Here is a 22,500-nt window from a genome sequence, read left to right as displayed (position 1 = left end):
CGGAGAAAATGTCAGAGAGAAGCGAGTCGAGGGGTCCTGACATGTGTGAGTTGAAGCAGTGTTTCTCAACTGTATATTCGGACAGCAGGGAAAGAGCAGTGTCATGTTCTCCCATTGAAGATATTTCGGCGGCCGCACAAGGTATAGACTATTTAAGACTGCCGACGTAGATTTAATGATAATTTTGCAAACAACCAAAGCAGACGTGGTCAATTTACGGCCCGCTCATTTACCGTAAAATATTTGTTATCTTGCATCGGGACGTCATGCGTCTCCACAGGCGTTTTACATGCTCAGTAAGTAAGACTTATTTTGTGCAATCTGGCTTTCCCCTTTGAACAAACTGAGCGATCTGTAGTGCAATATTCTGCTCAAGGAAAAGTGTTGTACAGATTCTCTGTGTCCATTCTTCAGGCTGCTTGTGAACCGTCTCAGTGATTCAATATAACAGTTGATCTCGGCATCATTGACATGCGAGCAAAAGCAAGCCAGAGACGAATATGAAAATGTGTTATTGATTTGTGCAGTTTAGAAATGTTGAAGTCCTTCACACCTGTATGTTAATGTAATTATTCATCATAGTCATGCAGCCTGTGTTATTGTGTTGGGTGCTGAAAGTCAAACATCGTGACACTTCTAGCATGTAAACGGGTCATGTTCTTCCATTTCTTTTTTTAATTATTATTATTATTATTATCAAAACTGAATAATAAATGAACAGGGAAGTAGAGATGGTAAATAAATGTATAAGCTCAGTCTTTGAGTTTTTTAATGCTTTGTAGAGTAATATAATACTATAACCGTACGTTCACACCAGAGGCGTCGAGAGCGTCAAATCGACCGGAAGTCATCCATTTTCAATGACAGCCAGCGTCTCTCAGCGGCGAGAAGCGGCGCGGCGAGTCTTGGGCGGTGTGGGCGTCAGAGGAAAGTTCAAGTGCTGGCAACATTATGGTAATGAGCTGTGACGCGGTTCGGCGGCAACCTATTGGAGTATAGAAGTGCTCCGCTCTAGCGAAGTCTAGAGAACACAACCGTGTAAACTTTGGTTCCCACCGAACATTCGTTCCGAAGATAAAATGGAGGAGAAACTGATTATTGCCGTGACGGGTTTCCCAGTAATATATGACCAAGACCACAGTTATTATTACAAATGTGTTTTATTTTGATAACAAACAACTATAATTTTAATTACTTTCCGCCATCGATCGATTTTAAAGAGTTCATGAGGATATACGCTACTTGTAAAAGTAAATGGTGGACATGTCTGGATGTTTAAATTGCGGCCCCTTTAAGTATAGTTCACAAAACAAAGCATTCTCAACAAACGTTGCCGCCTATTTCAACTACGTCAGAGCGTCCACGAGCGTCCTTGAGCGTTGAAGGCAGGGCAGCCACAGCGAATTCTGACGCTCTTGCCACTTCTGGTGTGAACGTACAGTAATACTACATTTACATTTATGCATTTGGCAGACGCTTTTATCCAAAGTGACTTACAGAGCACTTATTACAGGGACAATCCCCCCGGAGCAACCTGGAGTTAAGTGTCTTACTCAAGGACACAATGGTGGTGACTGTGGGGATCAAACCAGCAACCTTCTGATTACCAATGTATTATACAGAGCACTTATTACAGGGACAATCCCCCCGGAGCAACCTGGAGTTAAGTGTCTTACTCAAGGACACAATGGTGGTGACTGTGGGGATCAAACCAGCAACCTTCTGATTACCAGTTGTATACTATAATACTTTAGACAATAGCAGAATAGTCCCATTAGTCACAGATACATTTCAGAAAACTATTTCTGGGCTTAAAAGATACAAAAAACAAATCAATGCAGAACATGCCCCCCCCACATGCACTACTTACAGCCCGATGTGACCCCTTAAACAAAATGGTTAAAAATATGAATAATTACACATTTACAAATTACAAAAAAATTACATAATTTACTAATTTGTTTCAGGATTTTACACGAGTAAAACATTTATATTTTGACAAAATGTTTCAGTTTCATATGAAATAATCTACAGGTAGAATCTGTTAAACTCATTTTATATCAACAGTGGCAGATTTAAAGTTTCAAGATGAGTTTCAGCTAATATTTATTTTTCATTAATTAATTATTATTATTACTATTATTTAAGACTAGCACACTGACCTAACCATGGTAACGAGGAGCCTTTCCTTCTGTGTAATATGTGTATTAATATTTAATGTTAGGTAACAAACGGGATAATAATGGGCTTGTTTAAGTAAATATGCTCTTCAGTTTTTAAAAGGGAAACTTCCTGTAGATTTTGACATCAACAACAGAAATAATGTCACATGATGCAGGTCCTCGTACTGGAAACCATGAACAAAACTATCAAACATAAACGGAAATGCGACCCAGGATATTCATCTTCTAATTAATAAAAAAATATATAATAATGTTCAATGTTGATATCATTCAGTTTTAACACTAAACCCAAAACACCTACAGCACAATAGATTACAATAGTCAGGGCATTTACCAGTAAATATTGACCAGGGATTTTGTTTATTCAGTTGCCATGACAACTAGGTTTGCGCAAATCTAGTTGTCATGGCAACTGAATAAACAAAACCTCGCCTGGTCAATATTTACTGGTCAAGTGCAAGTCAGATAGAAACTAAAAGAAGGAAAGACATTATATTTATTTGTATTGATATGTTACGAAAGTACATTTAAATTGTGCGCGATCTACCAGCGTTGCCTTTGTGATCGACGTATTGGGCACCCCTGATCTACAGTATATATTAACTGTTAATAATCACAGGACATTACTTTAAAAGCTCACACAGCTCATGTTATTTTTCATTCAGTAGTTCATTTAACATGTTATGCTAAAATACAGATGACCGAAGCATCTGCGCTGCTTTCTGGGAACATTTCCTTTTTACACAACCGCGATGGGCAAAAGATGTTACGACATCGCTCGACACGAGCACGGCATGAAGTGCACTTAATGTGGATGCATGTAGCATATTAGTGCAGGTATTACGTTAAAATGTTTTAGTAATTGGAGAATTAATTTTTTAATTAAGGACCCTGATGAAAATGAACCGTGGTTTACTATAGTAATATTGCAGTAACCATGACTGCCGTTGCCATGGTTTTCCAAGCAGAATTGATGGTTTTGATACAATCAAGCATGGTTTTATAACGGCGTTACTGTAGTTTCTATAGTAACCGTGATTTTACTATATGTTGTAACCATGACAGTAACCATGTTTATATTGTGTTTAATATAAATCACATGGTGAAACTATGGTTACTGTTGTAAAACAATGATTGTTATTTAAGGGTGAACCTGTTGAAGTGTATCAAATAGATCATTCTTTGGATTTGGCCGTTATATTCGTTTTCTGAACAAAGCAAATACCGAACCGTACCGAAACGGTGATTCTAACCGAACCGTTACACCGCTAGTATACACTACCACAGACTCAATCTTCATAATAACAGCAATACATCACAGTGTTCTCATTAATTACAGCTGTATGTTGGGTTGAATTATTCCCAGATATCAGTGGTATCCGTCTGCACCATAGACTGTAAAAAAAAGATGGCCGACGCCCCTTCGCTCTTTTCCATTGGTGAGAACTGAAGCCGCCAGTGTCCCGATATGGCGCTGACATCTTGGGACTTGAGTCTGCGCAGTTGCGATTTCGGGACCAGACCTGCGCAGTAGTGAGCAGGAAGTAAAGTCAGCGAAATCAAGGCCCGCCCTCACTCTCGCTGAATCAATCGCAAGCACACGCCCCTTTTGACTTATGACTTATGACGGTGTGAAATAATTAATTATAGAAATGTAGATATTAAATTTAAAGCTCCAATCTCCTCAGATTTCGAAAAAAAGTCAGTTGGTGCTTCAGTGACTACTTCAGTGAGAACCTGTCAATCACAGCTGTCAATCATGATGTCACAGCAGCGTTTTTATAGCATGAAATAACTAAAAACAAACTTATTTTGAAAACAAACACTTGAAATGACATCAACGTGATAGAAACGACAGTAAATGACAGAAACTATCTTTGGAAAAAAGATATGTGAAGTGTAATTTAATTGTTTAGTTGGTCTCACGTCCCGTTGAATAACATGGGGAGGCGGGGCTTATGACCTATACTAGGACCAGCCACCGGGGGGCGATCGAGACGTTTTGGCTTCACTTTTGAGGGCTTGTGCGGCGCACTTGGTCTGAACTCGGTGGTGAAGCGGCTCATGATCCCTGATCAGGGGCTGTTCAATCACACCAAGCGTGACAGAACACGAGGATCTCGAGACTAGGGCTGCACGATTATAGCAAAAATCATAATTGTCAATTATTGCCTTTTGATATTGTTATCGTGGTTATTAATCCATTAAAATATTAAATTACTGTGACGGCACATAGTAAGAACCGTGTGGTTCTTCAGAGTAGCAGATTTCAATGGTGGATATGATCTGCGCTACAGTAGCATTATATTGTATTTTATATTGTAATTTAAATCGATCAAGTTACTCTGTCCAGTAAACCCTTTAGTGGCGGGACGGGACCAAATCAAATTCACGTTGGCCTACTTATTAACATGACAAAACAAAACTGTTTGAACGATGCGACAAACTCTCAATACAATCGGTGCATTCAGACGGGTTAAAGCTTGTGCATTAGGATCAGTAGTCTTTGCTGATTGGACGGAGGACTCATCTAAGCGTCTCTGATTGGCCGTTGCCATTTCATTGCTCAATGGACATGCTAGCGATTGGTTAGAACACTCAACCGCTGTAAATAGAAACCATTGACGCAACAGGAGCAGACTTAAATTGAACGCTGTAATCGTCAGTTTTCAGGATGATATAATCGTTGCAGCCGTAATCGCGATTAGTTTTTCGATGAATTGTGCAGCCCTACTCGACACACACATTTCCATCTTGAACTCCGTTACAGACAAACTTAATCTGAGAACCGCTTATAAGGGCCAAAGACCTCCAGCTACTGTAAGGGGCTGTTCACACCGAACGCTTTTGCAACCATCCAGTTTATCTTTGGTTTTTCTACGTAAACGCTCTAGATGAACGTCTTTGTTTAGTGTCCTGTGTTCCTGTTTTATAGATCCCACGTCAAGTTAAAAACAACTTTAAAACGCGTCTCGAGACGTCAGCTTTCTGTTAAACTGTGTTTAAATTCAACGAATATTCAAATTTTAATTTGACAGCCCTACTGAGAATGATTTGTTTTATTTAAGTGCTATTTTAAAGACTTTCATATTAATATTTGTAGCAAATATTTTTGAGGACGTTGTTATTTTAAGCAACACAAACACAGAAGTGATGGTTATCTCAGGTTCAGATTTTAAGCTTTGAAAGTCATTGATGTATCTAGGCCAGTATTTATGGAGTGGTGGTGTAGTGGGCTAAAGCACATAACTGGTAATCAGGAGGTTGCTGGTTTGATCCCCACAGTCACCACCATTGTGTCCTTGAGTAAGACACTTAACTCCAGGTTGCTCTGGGGGGATTGTCCCTGTAATAAGTGCACTGTATAATACATTGGTACTCAGAAGGTTGCTGGTTTGATCCCCACAGTCACCACCATTGTGTCCTTGAGTAAGACACTTAACTCCAGGTTGCTCCGGGGATTGTCCCTGTAATAAGTGCACTGTATAATACATTGGTACTCAGAAGGTTGCTGGTTCGATCCCCACAGTCACCACCATTGTGTCCTTGAGTAAGACACTTAACTCCAGGTTGCTCCGGGGATTGTCCCTGTAATAAGTGCACTGTATAATACATTGGTACTCAGAAGGTTGCTGGTTCGATCCCCACAGTCACCACCATTGTGTCCTTGAGTAAGACACTTAACTCCAGGTTGCTCCGGGGGGATTGTCCCTGTAATAAGTGCACTGTATAATACATTGGTACTCAGAAGGTTGCTGGTTCGATCCCCACAGTCACCACCATTGTGTCCTTGAGTAAGACACTTAACTCCAGGTTGCTCCGTGGGGATTGTCCCTGTAATAAGTGCTCTGTATAATACATTGGTACTCAGAAGGTCACTGGTTTGATCCCCACAGTCACCACCATTGTGTCCTTGAGTAAGACACTTAACTCCAGGTTGCTCCGGGGGGATTGTCCCTGTAATAAGTGCTCTGTATAATACATTGGTACTCAGAAGGTTGCTGGTTTGATCCCCACAGTCTCCACCATTGTGTCCTTGAGTAAGACACTTAACTCCAGGTTGCTCTGGGGATTGTCCCTGTAATAAGTGCTCTGTATAATACATTGGTACTCAGAAGGTTGCTGGTTTGATCCCCACAGTCACCACCATTGTGTCCTTGAGTAAGACACTTAACTCCAGGTTGCTCCGGGGGGATTGTCCCTGTAATAAGTGCTCTGTATAATACATTGGTACTCAGAAGGTTACTGGTTTGATCCCCACAGTCACCACCATTGTGTCCTTGAGTAAGACACTTAACTCCAGGTTGCTCCGGGGGGATTGTCCCTGTAATAAGTGCTCTGTATAATACATTGGTAATCAGAAGGTTACTGGTTTGATCCCCACAGCCACCACCATTGTGTCCTTGAGTAAGACACTTAACTCCAGGTTGCTCCGGGGGGGGATTGTCCCTGTAATAAGTGCACTGTAAGTCACTTTGGATAAAAGCGTCTGCCAAATGCATAAATGTAAAACTCAAGTTCAAATCTGCCCATGAAAAGGTTAGCATAGCTAGCTGCCCATAGCAGTGCCTTGAATGTGGAGATGATAATCTTTTATCAAATTAAAAAGTAATTCCTGGTCAAAATATATTTAATACGGTCTAGAATAAAGTCAAGAGGTATTGTAGAAGTTTGCACACTTATAGGGTGGCGGAGGACGAGTCTCAGTTGCCTCCGCATCTGATATTTTATGCAGCTTGTTTCTGTGGATAATCGCTGGTCAGGTGATCTAAACATGAGTTGATTGACTGGCATTTTGACAAACATTTGTGACGTTCCTCACATCAAATCTGTCAAACATATTCAATGTTCTGATTCAGACACTTCATAATCCAGATATAATCCGTTTTTATCCAGTTTCAGATGTAGGCGACCCCAAACGGCACATAAATCAAACAAACTGTGATTTTGGTGGTTTTAAGTTTCGGTCAGATGGTTCTTGGTTATAATGTGGATTTGATGTGTTTGGAAGCGGCTCCTGCAGTAGTGACATGTCTGAATGCAGACGTGCAGGTAAATAAGCCAATTAACATGCTTAGACTTGCTCTTATGTGGAATGCTCTCTCTGGCAGTGTTAATCGCTGTCAGATTACCGCTGTCTGTGATAGTGATGTCATGGCTGTTGGTTTCTCAGCTGGTGGTTAGTGACTGTGTTTGTGTGTCATGTTGCTGTGAGGTTCAGCACTGCGTGTGTGTGCGGGTGTCTGGGCGCGTGTCTGGGCATGTTTGCGTCTGGGCGCGTGCGTGCTTGTGTGCGGGTGTCTGGGCGCGTGCGTGCAGGTGTCTGCATGCGGGTATCTGTGGGCGTGTGTGCGGCTGTCTGCACGCTTGTGTGCGGGTGTCTGGGGGCGTGTGTGTGGGTGTCTAGGCGTGTGCGTTTGTGCAGGTGCGAGTGTCTGGCCGTGGGCACGTGTGTGCGGGTGTCTGGGGACGTGTGTGCGGGTGTCTGGGCACGTGTGTGCGGGTGTCTGGGGGCGTGTGTGCGGGTGTCTGGGGGCGTGTGTGCGGGTGTCTGGGGACGTGTGTGCGGGTGTCTGGGGACGTGTGTGCGGGTGTCTGGGGACGTGTGTGCGGGTGTCTGGGCGCGTGCGTTTGTGCGGGTGCGAGTGTCTGGCCGTGGGCACGTGTGTGCGTGCGGGTGTCTGTGCGTGTGTGCGTGCGGGTGTCTGGGTGTGTATTTTACGTTGTGTCGTACAATTCCGTGTGTCCACACACACACACCGCTACAACAATCGTTTCATCCATTTCTCCAGATTTGCGTTGTATGTGAACGCACCATAAGGCTTTAAAAACTATTGACATTTTACAAATAATGTTTAAATATCAAAATATTCCTAAACACTTACTACCTAAACAAATATGTTTGTTCAACTTCAATTTTGGTCATTTTTTACATGTTTTTTTTTTTTATTTTGGAGCTCATATTTGTGTATATATATATATATATATATATATATATATATATATATATATATATAAAATCTAAATCAAACTGAAGTTTTAATTTCTCATGAAGCAAAACCTTAATTTTTTATTTGATCCTCTCCACAGAAATATAGTAAGCCTGCGTCTCCTCCGTCATTGCATGTCATTAACACTCCAGGAACATTTGCAACTGAACGAGCGTTAAAGTGAAACCCGGGCACTTTGCGTTCACTAGCGGAGTTTATATTTGTTCGGGAGGTTGGCATGAGCTCTGCTGATGGCGTGTGCTTGAGTAGCGCTTCACGTGTGCTTCCGGACATCCGCGGTACGACTCCGTGACACGCAGAGTTCAGCTAAATGACACACAAACGCTCCGTTCATTGCATTTATTTATTCGCTTAAAATTCCCATATTTGGGCACTACAATGTGATTTGTAATTTGAAGTGCACAATAATCGAAATAACCAAAATCAAACAGTTATTTAATTATCGCGACACGTCTAGACTCTGAAATAATTGTTACGATGCAAAAAGAAGCAAGAACTAGATGCTCTTTAAACATGTGATCCGTGTGTGCGTGTGTGTTCATACATGTGATGATGTCATCATATTACTGCTCTGTTTTCCACAAGAGAAAACCGTGTAAATGAGTGTGTATTTCTGCTAATCAACTTTAAACGGTATGCTAGCATATAGAGAAGCTCAATCTTAACCAGCTAACAGACACACGTGTTTCATTTCATGGGGTCTTTAACACTCGATCATTGACTGATGAACTGTCTGTCTCTCTGTCTGTCTGTCTCTCTCAGGTGGCGATAAAGATCGTCGATAAGACTCAACTGGATGATGACAATCTCAAGAAGATATTTCGTGAAGTTCAGATCATGAAGATGCTGCGACACCCTCACATCATTCGCCTGTACCAGGTCCCGCCTCCCACACGCTCGCAGCTGATTGGTCTAAACCTTCTGATTGAGTGCCGTGTTTGAGCTGTGTGTGTGTGTGTGTGTGTGTGTGTGTGTGTGTGTGTTACAGGTGATGGAGACGGAGCGATTGATCTATTTGGTGACCGAGTATGCCAGCGGAGGAGAGATCTTTGGTGAGGAAAGCCGTTATTGATCCTCAAGTTCATGATTCAAATGATGAAGTGATGATTTGATTTGAATCTCATACTGATTCATCTCGTGTGTGTGTGTGTGTGTGTGTGTGTGTGTGTGTGTGTGTGTGTGTGTGTGTGTGTGTGTGTGTGTGTGTGTGTGTGTGTGTGTGTGTGTGTGTGTGTGTGTGTGTGTGTGTGTGTGTTCATCAGATCATCTTGTCGCTCACGGGCGGATGGCGGAGAAAGAAGCACGGCGGAAGTTCAAGCAGATCGTAGCGGCGGTTTATTTCTGTCACTGTAGAAACATCGTCCACAGAGACCTGAAGGCAGAAAACCTTCTGCTGGACCATAACCTGAACATCAAGATCGCAGGTGTGTTGATGAAGCCCAAAGAGAGTATAATCATGTCGTTCCAAACCTGTATGTCTTCCTTCAGTGGAACACAAACGGAGAAGTTCTGCAGTATGTCCGCCTCAGTCACCATTCACTTCTACTGCAGCTTTTCCATACAATGGAAGTGAATGGTGACTGAAGCTGTCATTCTGCCCAACGTCTCTTTTTGTGTCCACTGAAGATGGACAGTCATATGGTAACACGGTTTCTCACGGGCATGGAAAACCTGGAAATAACAGGCCATTTTAAAAGTGTGATTTCCAGGCCTGGAAAAGTCTTGGGAATTCCTGGTGCAGTTAAATGTGCCGTGGGTGCAGTCGGCTCTTATATATTACATCGGATAGAAATTTGAGAGTGCAATCGCTTTTCAAAGTCCTTATCCAGTAATCACAAACTGCGGAAGAATTCCTGGGAATTCCTTTGTCAAAAGGAGTGGGAACTTTGGGAAATCAAGGGGGCAAAAATGCATCTGATCTATAGAGGTTTGTTGCACATGTTACGGCAGAAGAGTTGAGGTTTGATATGAGTTGATTTAAGGGTCAGAGGTCATAAATGATCAATTTTGATCATTTATATTAATTAATTTAAATTGAAATCAATGGATGAGACAGTTTGAGATGATATGTTTTAAAAAAGTTCCTAAAGAGGTGAAAATAAATAAATGCATAAACGGGGTCAAATAAAGCCCCTTTAAAAAACCTGGAATTTTGCACCTCAGTTTTCCAGTCATGGATTGCTTGGCAATCGCGGTAGCTCCTTTGATTGGTTACAGCTACGGTCAATCGCGTGTTTGCAAACATCACAAATGTTCAGCCGACCCCGATCACTGTTTACAGTATTTACATCTGAAATGTGTTTCCTGTCTGACGGTTCAAACCCTTGTTGCCCCGCAGTGATTGATTGACAGGTGAGTAGGGGGTCAGAATAGAGTTTACACTACAAATGTGTTTCTGATGCTTGTGTGGTTTCAGTGATCCAATCACAAGCCGTTTACGTGTTTTAAGTGCTGGACAATTCAGAGTGTGTTTATGGAGCGTGTTTGACATGATTGCAGATTTCGGCTTCAGTAATCTGTTTTCTCGGGGTCAGCTGCTGAAGACGTGGTGTGGCAGTCCTCCATACGCCGCACCTGAACTGTTCGAGGGGAAAGAGTACGATGGACCTAAAGTGGACATATGGGTAAAACACACGCACACTGCACTTACACTGTACACACACACACACACGCACGCACACACTCACACTGCGCACGCACGCACACACTCACACTGCACACACATTCCCACACACTGCACGCATACACACACACACTGCACACACACACTACACATTCACTGCACGCACACACATACACACATTCACTGCACGCACACACTGCACACGCACACACACGATGCACAGACTTACACACTGCACACACACACATTCACTGCGCACACACACATTCACTGCGCACACACACATTCACTGCACACACATACACACTGCACACGCACACACACGATGCACAGACGCACACACTGCACACACACACGTTCACTGCGCACACACACATTCACTACACACACATACACACATTCACTGCACACACACACACACACACACTGCACACTCACACTGCGCACACACACACACTGCACACGCACACACACGATGCACAGACACACACACTGCACACACACACATTCACTGCGCACACACACATACACACATTCACTGCGCACACACATTCACTGCACACACATTCACTGCACACACATACACACATTCACTGCGCACACACATTCACTGCACACACATTCACTGCACACACATACACACATTCACTGCACGCACACACATTCACTGCACGCACACACACACACATTCACTGCACGCACACACACACACATTCACTGCGCACACACACATTCACTGCACACACATTCACTGCACACACATACACACTGCACACGCACACACACGATGCACAGACGCACACACACACATTCACTGCGCACACACACATTCACTACACACACATACACACATTCACTGCACACACACACACACACACTGCACACTCACACTGCGCACACACACACACTGCACACGCACACACACGATGCACAGACACACACACTGCGCACACACACACACATTCACTGCACACACACACACACATACACACATTCACTGCGCACACACATTCACTGCACACACATTCACTGCACACACATACACACATTCACTGCACACACACACACACTCACTGCACACATTCACTACACACACATACACACATTCACTGCACACACACACTCACTCACTGTACACATTCACTATACACACATTCACTGCACACACACACTCACTCACTGTACACATTCACTATACACACACACACACATTCACTGCGCACACATTCACTGCGCACACATTCACTTCACACACATTCACTACACACACATACACACATTCACTGCACACACACACTCACTCACTGTACACATTCACTATACACACATTCACTGCACACACACACTCACTCACTGTACACATTCACTATACACACACACACACACACACATTCACTGCGCACACATTCACTTCACACACATTCACTGCACACACACACTCACTGCACACATTCACTATACACACACACACATACACACACATTCACTGCGCACACATTCACTGCGCACACATTCACTGCACACACATTCACTTCACACACATTCACTGCACACACACACACACACACACACACACACACTCACTGCACACATTCACTATACACACACACACATTCACTTCACACACATTCACTACACACACATACACACATTCACTGCACACACACACACTCACTGCACACACATTCACTACACTCACATTCACTGCACACACACACACACACACTCACTGCATACATTCACTGCACACACACACACGCAAACATACACACATTCACTGCACACACACACACACACACACATTTATTTTTCTGTCCTGAAGACTTTTGGTTACAGTGCAAGTCAAACCTGATACAGACACACACTTGTCTCTCTGCAGAGTTTGGGGGTGGTCTTGTATGTGTTGGTTTGTGGAGCGTTACCGTTTGACGGAAGCACTTTACAGAACCTGCGAGCTCGAGTGCTCAGCGGAAAATTCCGGATCCCGTTCTTCATGTCCACAGGTACATGCACAAATGTTCTTCTCATGATACAAGCACAGTGAAGTGTGACACGTGACTGAGTGTGTGTGTGTGTGTGTGTGTGTGTGTGTGTGTGTGTGTGTGTGTGTGTGTGTTTCAGACTGTGAGTATCTCATCAGACACATGTTGGTTTTGGAACCGAGTCGACGTCTGTCAATGGAGCAGATCTGCAAGAACAAGTGGATGAGACAAGGAGACCCCGACCCGGAGTTTGACAGAGTGAGTCACACACAAGATATCTTCAGCCATTACAGCTGATGCTTGACATGTGGCCTGGATAGGCAGCTCACTAGAGTTTGGGGAAATCAATCAATCATTTCTCTCTCAGTTGATATCGGAGTGTGAGCAGGTGAAGGTGGAGAGAGAGACGGAGTTGATTAACGAGCAGGTGCTCATGGCCATGGCAGAGATGGGCTTCGACCGTGAACGCACGTTACAGGTGACATTTCTGTTATCATTTACTCACCCTCATGTGGTTTCAAACCTCTGACTATTTCTTTCTTCCATGGAACACAACAGGAGAATATTCATGTCGACTGTATCTGAGAATAATATTGTGTCGATACGACAAAGCGATCAAAAGTTCCAACATTACAAATATAATTGATCATAGTGTCCAAAAACATCTCCAAACAAATAAAAGATAATAATTGTACATAAGAACTAATTACACATGCAAACACAACAATGACTAAAGGTTTGCATAGCATGCACACATGATTTTAGTCATGAGATTTCACAGAATGAGTTTCATTCTGTGTCATTTGAGTCATCATTGAGTCTGTGTCGTGTATTTGGCGCCATCTCCTGGTGGTCATATGTAACATTGTGCTTCATGTGGATTATCTAATGATCTATACATCTGATTATCTTGTGTGTGGACTCGTTTGAAAGATAATCACAGACTCCGTAAGGCGTGACATTATATTTTAAATGTTTTAGCTGCCGTTTGGGAAACCCTGAACTAGAGAACTGAATCAGACTGATTCATGAATAAATCATGTGAACTATATCAGCTGATGCATTGAGGAAACTTGTCAAGATTATCAGTGAATAATGACCATTTTTAATTAATTTAGGTCTGTTCCTCCGACTAAACTACCATGCGTCTTTAGAAGACTTAAAGCCAACAAGTCATACAAACGTATTTATTTATTTTTATCCTCGTTTCTCCCAATGTTGGAATGCCCAATTCCCGCTACTTAGTAGGGACTCGTGGTGGCGCGGTTACTCGCCTCAAACCGGGTGGTGGAGGATGAATCTCAGTCTCCTCCGCATCTGAGACCATCAATCCGCGCATCTGATCACGTGACTCGTTGTGCATGACACCGCGGAGACTCACAGCATGTGGAGACTCATGCTACTCTCCACGATCCACACACAACTCACCACACGCCCCATTGAGAGAACCACTAATCACCACCACGAGGAGGTTACCCCATGTGACTCTACCCTCCCTAGCAACCGGACCAATTTGGTTACCACATGTGACTATACCCTCCCTAGCAACCGGGCCAATTTGGTTACCCCATGTGACTCTACCCTCCCTAGCAACCGGCCCAATATGGTTGCTAAGGAGACCTGGATTCAAACTCACGACTCCAGGTGTGATAGTCGGCGTCAATACTCATCAATAATACCTGTAATATAATTATGCGTTTGCGTCCTTTCTGAAGCTTTAAAGCTTCAGTCCTCATTCATCGCAATGAGTCTTCAGAATATCTCCCTTTGTGTTCCACTGCAGAAAATCAGTCGTACAGGTTTGAAACAGTAAAGGTTGATTTAATGATCCTTGAATAACTTGTGTGTTCTCTCTCAGTCTCTGCAGACAGACGCATACGATCACTACAGCGCCACCTACAGTCTGCTGTCTGACAAACTCAAGCGACACAAGAGTCTGCGTGTGGCTCCGCCCACGCCCCGCCCCGTCTACCCACTCAACCCTATGCAGGTAACCGTTAGCAACCCTTTGATATCTGTCTTTGATGAAGGAATTTGCATGAGCTGCTCGAGTGGCACATTTACATACTGTATGAAAGCAGCGAGCGCTCCGTCTGTGAGGGGTTTAAAGGAATATTCTGGGTTCTTTTCAACCTGATGTCTCTGACATGTTATTCATCACCGCAGACTATATTTTAACCAAAATACCAGCTTCACATTTCTGCTTGTTAACCATCTGGAACACTGGCCTGTACGTGTATTTACTGTAAACACATTTCCTGTTTGTTTTTACACCGTGAGGGATGATTTAAAATGACTATCTGTGGTAATACACAGCGTTTGATTCCTTTTTAAAGGAATGGGAATTTGGGGTCATTTTGTGGTTGTTGAGAGGGATTATGTGTAATATTTTGGTGTTTTTGTTCATGGAGGTTTTGTTTGGTTATCATTGATTTGTCAGAGATGAAGATTGAATCTTTGTGTTTGTCAGGATCAGAGTAATGCTGTTAGTATGACTGTACCACAAGTTCAGCTCATAAACCCTGAGAATCAGATCGTTGAGGTGAGTCACTGATATTCAGCTCTTTACACAACTCTAGTTATAAAACATCTGCTCCACTGTGTGTCGTAACTGTGTGTGTGTTTCAGGCGGACGGGGCGATGGCTCTAGACAGTGATGAGAGTGAAGAGCCCAGTCCAGAGGCGATGGCCCGATATCTGTCCATGAGACGCCACACTGTGGGTGTACCGGACCCCAGGTACTGAATGTCTCAACCCTCCATTTCAACATAAACCACTCCAACCTGGTGCCAAACCCTTCCTGCCTCACTCTAAACTAGGGCTTTGACTTTTGCCCAAAAATCATATTCGAAGTTCGTTTGTTTTTTAATATTAATATTCGAATATATTCGAATATTTATTAATAATATTTTGACCATTTAATGCCTTCAGTAAAACCTATTTTGGTATCAAATTTAAGTTGTATATGTTCTGTCCACCAGAGGGCAGTGTATCACTCAATGTCAATAGGCAAGCAATGATGTTTTCACAAGAAAAAACAAACTGTCACGATTGTTTTTATTTTATTTTTTATTATAATTTATCATCAGACCCTGGAATCACAAACAGTATGCACAGCAATATGTGAGCGTAACAGATTGTTTCGTTTACATGTTCTATCAGCCAGCCATTACTGACACATTGTTTAGCGATCTGACAGCAATTACCAATAGAACAAGGCACTTTGAGATGTAAATCGAACACTCGGGATGCATTCTCCTCCCCAATCTCGATCAATCATGTAGATTAGAACACTTCGAGATGCAGCGCTATCCCCAACAATCAAACATTTAGCCTAGGCTAAATTAGAACTCGCCATTATGGGCTTTCTGGCTGGCCGTGGGAGAAACAAAAAAACAATCCGTGGCAACGGTTTTGCTATCCGTCTGCCCGTATATAAACTGTACTCACGAATTCTCAAACTGTTCCCTCGGTTTAACAAATCGTGCCCGCAGAATCTAAACCGTACTCACGAGTTTCTAATCCGCGCTCTCAGATTTGGAAACCGTGACTTCAGTTTTTGCAATCTGTATCCACAAATTCAAATCTGTCGCTGTATTTTGACGGGCATATAGGAGGCCTCGTTCGGAGTCAAAGCCCTACTCTAAACCCCTCCCACCCGAGGTTAATACCTTCCACTTATTGCCAAAGCCCCTTCCACCTCAATCTAAACCCCTCCCACCTCATGTTAAACCCTCCTACAATGCCAAAACATCTCCCACCTCAATCTAAACCCCTCCCACCTCATGTGAAACCCTCCTACAATGCTATAGCTGCTCACGACTAATTACAAACCCTTCCTGCCTCACTCTAAACCCCTCCCACCTCATATGAAACCCTCCTACAATGCCAAAACCTCTCCCACCTCAATCTAAATCCCTCCCACCTCATGTGAAACCCTCCCACCTCAATCTAAACCCCTCCCACCTCATGTGAAACCCTCCTACAATGCCAAAACATCTCCCACCTCAATCTAAACCCCTCCCACCTCATGTGAAACCCTCCTACAATGCCAAAACCCCTCCCACCTCATGTGAAACCCTCCTACAATGCCAAAACCTCTCCCACCTCAATCTAAACCCCTCCCACCTCATGTGAAACCCTCCTTCAGTGCCAAAACCTCTCCCACCTCAATCTAAACCCCTCCCACCTCATGTGAAACCCTCCCACAATGCCAAAACCCCTCCCACCTCATGTTAAACCCTCCTACAATGCCAAAACCTCTCCCACCTCAATCTAAACCCCTCCCACCTCATGTTAATCCCTCCTACAATGCCAAAACCTCTCCCACCTCAATCTAAACCCCTCCCACCTCATGTGAATCCCTCGCACAATAATGCTAAAGCCCCTCACACCTAATGTCAAAACCATTTAACCTCACTCTAAATCAATCCCATCGTATGTTACACCCTCCCACAATGCCAAAGCCACACACAACTAATGCCAAACCCCCTCACACCTAGTGTCAAATTCCTCCTTGCTCACTTTAATAGTCGTGTGTGTTTGTGTCTCTCTCAGGGCAGAGATTCAGGAGGTTTTGCAGAAATTGGCCCCTGGTTTTCCACGTGTTGCCCCTCAGCCACCGTTCCCCGCACTGGCACCCACCATGGCACAGATGCATCTGATGCCAACCCCCAGCCTCCACCCCACACAGCAGCTGGAGTATAAGGTAAAACATACACACCTGCATTGCACTTTATTTCTGTTTACATTTCACATATTTAGACGTCATCGCTGACACCATTGTCAAATCAACAACCGTCCAGTAATGGTTCATTTGAGTCGGACTTGACTAACGGATTGACTTAACAGAACTAAAGTCATGAAAATGGAATGAATCGTTCTGGTGTGAATGAGAACCGGTTCTCTGATCCCCTTCATACAGTATGTATCAATGTTAAGCATGTGTCTGTGTGTAGGAACAGTGTCTTCTGCAGCCTCCGACTCTTCAGCTGTTGAACGGAATGGGTCCTCTGGGTCGTCGAGCATCTGACGGAGGTGCAAACATTCAGTTACACGCCCAGCAGCTGCTGAAGAGACCTCGTGGTCAGTCACCTCTGGTCACCAGCCCGGTGAGTTCAACTACAATCAGAAAGAAAAGATTCAGAAAACTAGAATCAGTTTTTGCAAAAACAAAAAAAAAAGCCACATAAACAAAAAAACTTCCCACTTCAATCTAAACTCCTCCCATATCATCATACTATCCTCCCACCTCATTATAAACCCCTCTCATATAATTATAAACCCCTCCCACTTCAATCTAAACTCCTCCCATATCATCATAATATCCTCCCACCTCATTATAAACCCCTCTCATATAATTATAAACCCCTCCCACTTCAATCTAAACTCCTCCCATATCATCAATCTCCTCCCACCTCATTATCAACTCCTCCCATATCACCAACATTTCCTCCCACCTCATTATACCCCCATATCATCATAAACCCCTCCCACCTCATTATACCCCCATAACATCATAAACTCCTCCTACCTCATTATAAACCCCCCATATTATAACTCCTCCTACATCATTATAAACCCCTCCTGTATCAGTATAAACCCCTCTCCCCTCATTATAACCCCTCCCATATCATAATAAACCCCTCCCATATTATAAACTCCTCCTATATCAGTATAAACCCCTCCCACCTCATTATAAACCCCTCCCACCACAAACTCCTCTCACATCATTATAAACACCTCCCATATTTTAAACTCCTCCCACATAATTTTAAACTTCTTCCTAATGCCACACCCTTCTTAAACCTTCTCTTAACTGTTTGTGTGTTTTTTAAAGGGGTTCTCGTCATAAATATTAGTGATATATCAACATAAAAACGCTGGAGATCAGAAAACAAACATGTGCAAAACATCCGCGTTCAGGAAAAAAGTGGAAATTGTATTTTATAGCTAAATTTTAATAGTCTTTATTAGCATATAGTTTGAAGGAGAGCATTGGGTGGTGACATGTGGAATAACAGGCTATTGTTCTTAATACAATGCTGGAAATAAAACTAATCAAATAAAATATAATACAATAAAAATGGATGCAGCCTAAAGAGATCTTCTCTCAGTTGTGTTTGTGATTAGTGCTAACACAATTTGTGTTCCCGGTCAAAAATGACCGTCCCTTTAAGACTCTTAATAAATCTCTCATATTGCTGATATTATCACAAAATATTGCATTAGAACTTCTTTTTTTAGTAATTATGACAGGTCTTGTACTCCTTTTTTCCAACATATATTGTCAAATATATATATATTGATCCAAGCTCATTCCCTGCGGAAAACATTACTAATACATTAATAACCACTTGGTAAAAACATATAAAAGATGAGATGTTATATATCATTTTAAAGCTCTCCATTATTAAAATACAATGGGCACATGTGTTTCACTCAGAGATCAAACTATAGTGAGTTTTAGTGCATGAAATTCCCACAGACACGCACAAATATAATAAACAGGAGTGCCTTTTTGTCACGTTTTCCTCATTACTTCCTGAAACATACATATAATATAACATAATAACATATTGCAACTTACAGCAGACGATCCTGATTCAAACGAGCCCAAACACGACATATGATGAGATCTTGAAATATTCCTCAGTGCACATGGACAGATGACGCACGAGGCCGCGCAACACATAGTAGTCGCATTTCCACTATCGGGCCAAATGAGGGCGTGCTAGTGCGTGCCAGGGCCAGCTGTGTTCCCACCATCACTTCCAGGGTTCATCGTGCCTTCTCAGGGCCAATAGCAATTGGCCCGCCGGTTACCCTTGGGCTGAACAATACCCACCGGGGATTGAGGCGGGGTTAATGTCGAAGGCGGAGTTCTGCTGGACTTGGGTTGTGTATCCAGCGCACAACAGTACAGGATAGGAGGAGATAAATGCAGGCACAGTACGAATCCGTTAAAATGCCCAATGGACAAATCAGTGCCCAAAGAAATGAACTTGTGTGCTGGGACATCGTCCCGCTGTTAGTGGAGCGACCACTCGGGACACCATGACAGTTACACTCGGTGAGTTGTCAACGCTAACTTGTCTAACGCTAACCGATATAACCTCAATATTCTAGATATCATGATTCCTCAGCTTGAGTTTCCCTCTTGCGTGTGAAATGGCCGGGGTGTGTGACTTTAGCACCACAGCGGCGTATTAAGGGCGGGTTTTTGGGCAACCCTGCGGAGTTATTTGCCCGACGGTGGGTACGCAGATTGATTTTGGTATTATGGCTCGAGGTCTGAGGCTATTGGCCCCGGCTCGTACTGGCCCGATAGTGGAAAACGGCTATTGTGAGTTTGTTTATTTATAATATTATTATTTGTGGATAGAAGCAAAGTGACTCCTGTCTCTGTATTTCAGCATCCGATTCCAGCAGTGGCTCCAGTGGATGAGGAGGGGTCTGACACGGAGCCCGATCCTGAAGCAGTGCAGAGGTGCGTGTGTGCCTGTGTGAATTTGTTTGTGCGTGTGCGCGCGCGTTTGTGCGTGAGTGTTTGTACATGTGTGTGAGTTTGAGTGCGTGTGTGTGTGTGTGCGTGCGCGTGCGTGCGTGTGTGAATTTGTTTGTGTGCGCGTGCGTGCACGTTTGTGCGTGAGTGTGTACGTGTGAGTTTGAGTGCGTGCGTGCGTGCTTGTGTGTGTGAGTGCATGCGTGTGCATGTGTGTGTGCGCACGTGTGTGTGTGTGTGTGTGTGCGCCGGGCGGCGGGACTCACTAAAGAGCGCAGTGCTGCTTTGAGCTGTCTCTCTCTCTCTCTCTGTTTCTGTCTGTCTCATAGAGCAGTCATCTACATTTCTAAACAAACTTTAAACTCTCCCAAACTCCCTAAAGTGACCTCTGACCTCTCTCTCGGCAATCTCCCTCCTGTGGCTTTGCTTTTGTCTTATCGCTTTGCAAAACAATCGGCAAAACCAACGAGCAAAAGCGTTTTGATTCTGTGATTGGATGAGTGGCCCTTCAGAGGCAGCCAATCAGAGCGCTGATCCGTGCTGCTTCCTGTGGTCCAGGTATCTGGCGAACAGTTCGAAGCGACACACGACTCACGGCGCTGTCTCCGGCCACAGCGAGCTCTCGGCAGACACACAGAGAGCACGACAGAGGGGCTGGAGCCCCGAGCAGCACTGCCGGTGAGACACACACACACACATCTAAATGAGGATGTACTTCTGTTGTTTCAAGCTAATTATAATGATTACAGACTAAAACCACAAACATACTCGGCGCATCTTGCTACGCAAGCTCAATTTCACATATCGTTGTGAAATGTGTCCGCACTCGAGTCATAACCCAATGCGAGTACTCGCTGCATTCTCAGCGTTGCCACAAGGGGCACAACTGTCAACATTCAACAACTGTCATGGCAGAGTATGCACAAGTCGTTCCAGTCTGTTTAATTACGGATGTATATTAATGCGCCTAATCTGCCGTCCTCCGTAAAGTGGCTTTGAGAGAGTTTAATAAACTACCTCTGGACGAGTCTGGATTAACCGTCTCATCACTGAACGATATTAAGTCATGCCATCTCTTTTTCATCAGTCCTGTGTTACTCCATGCATCCTGGAGATCATTAGAAATACGGCTGCACTTGTGAGGAAAGTACGGAATGAAAGAATCTGGTGTCTATCAAATGTGTCTTTCGATGTCCGGCAAGACGATTTGTAATATGACAAACATCATCTAATATTGCTGCTCATCATGTTCCGTGCACACACCGCTAGAGGGCGCCACTCGCTTGCACATCACTGACCGAAGCGCTGAATGAACACGGTTAAAACGCAGTCTTGCGCGAGACCATATCATTTCATTCTTCAGTCGATCATGCTGTCGTCATGGATACGTGACGATCTCTGAGGTCACAGTCTGCAGGTCTCAGAGTGTTTTAGATGGTTTTTCCTTATTAATGTGAAAATCACCAAATATAAATTAAATATGACACTTTCTGTGGTTTTACCGCTTCAATGTAAAGTTATTTCAGTATGTTTTTAATGTTCATAAACTTTAGTGCTGAAAATGAATTAAATGAAAAATGTGCTTAATTTTGAAACATGTGAACAACATTATCTGTATTAAATTATCAAACGAATATATATATATATTGTTAGTCCTATGTATAATTGCCTTTTATTTAATTGATCGATTAACCTTCTGCTATAATTCTGTGAACGGGAAAAGGTTGAATGACCAGAATGTTCTATACTATTTAATCAACACTAATAATAATAATATCAAAATTAAATCTACAATACTAATTACACTTTTAGAAATAATAGCAGTTGATGATTATAAAATTAACACAGTAAAATGTTATAGCACAATTTTATTTAAATTGTGTCATTTGAAGTTTAAATGCATAAATTAATAAATTGCAGCACTAAAACACATTTTATATGGCAATGAATTAAAGTAAATCTACGCAATATTCAATTCAGTTGGTGATAAAAGATCAATTCATCATTCGCAGCAGCTCTGGGCGATACGGCTTAAATTATATCTCGATATTTATCAGCCTATTGACGATATTCTATATAATTATGTATATGCTCTGAAATGGCACAAAAGTGAATTTGTTTTTAATTCGGATGAATCATATTTTAATCGTAGCTCAATAATAAAGTAATTATTATAATACTGAATTATCATAATCTA

The 22,500-nt window shown here is 42.9% G+C and overlaps 1 protein-coding gene across 2 annotated transcripts in view; it reads left to right on the top strand.

Annotated features, from left to right (window-relative positions):
- The window catches only part of LOC127630294 (serine/threonine-protein kinase SIK3 homolog), a 40,405-nt gene that overhangs the window by 2,575 nt on the left and 15,330 nt on the right, over positions 1–22,500 (top strand). The window contains exons 2-15 of one of the 2 annotated variants that reach the window (XM_052107800.1): positions 8,957–9,073; positions 9,183–9,246; positions 9,457–9,618; positions 10,694–10,818; positions 12,697–12,820; positions 12,939–13,057; positions 13,167–13,277; positions 14,658–14,789; positions 15,270–15,341; positions 15,428–15,537; positions 17,357–17,507; positions 17,758–17,910; positions 20,215–20,288; positions 20,862–20,981. In XM_052107800.1, the coding sequence (XP_051963760.1) occupies positions 8,957–9,073; positions 9,183–9,246; positions 9,457–9,618; positions 10,694–10,818; positions 12,697–12,820; positions 12,939–13,057; positions 13,167–13,277; positions 14,658–14,789; positions 15,270–15,341; positions 15,428–15,537; positions 17,357–17,507; positions 17,758–17,910; positions 20,215–20,288; positions 20,862–20,981 (1,634 nt within the window). The remainder of the gene's footprint in view (positions 1–8,956; positions 9,074–9,182; positions 9,247–9,456; positions 9,619–10,693; positions 10,819–12,696; positions 12,821–12,938; positions 13,058–13,166; positions 13,278–14,657; positions 14,790–15,269; positions 15,342–15,427; positions 15,538–17,356; positions 17,508–17,757; positions 17,911–20,214; positions 20,289–20,861; positions 20,982–22,500) is intronic. The other variant, XM_052107801.1, reaches the window with a different exon arrangement.

The sequence above is a fragment of the Xyrauchen texanus genome, chromosome 36 (assembly GCF_025860055.1).
Source record: "Xyrauchen texanus isolate HMW12.3.18 chromosome 36, RBS_HiC_50CHRs, whole genome shotgun sequence".
Classification (NCBI taxonomy): Eukaryota; Metazoa; Chordata; class Actinopteri; order Cypriniformes; family Catostomidae; genus Xyrauchen; species Xyrauchen texanus.
The sequence above is the reverse complement of the archived record's forward strand: the minus strand, read 5'-3'. Positions and strand labels throughout refer to the sequence as shown.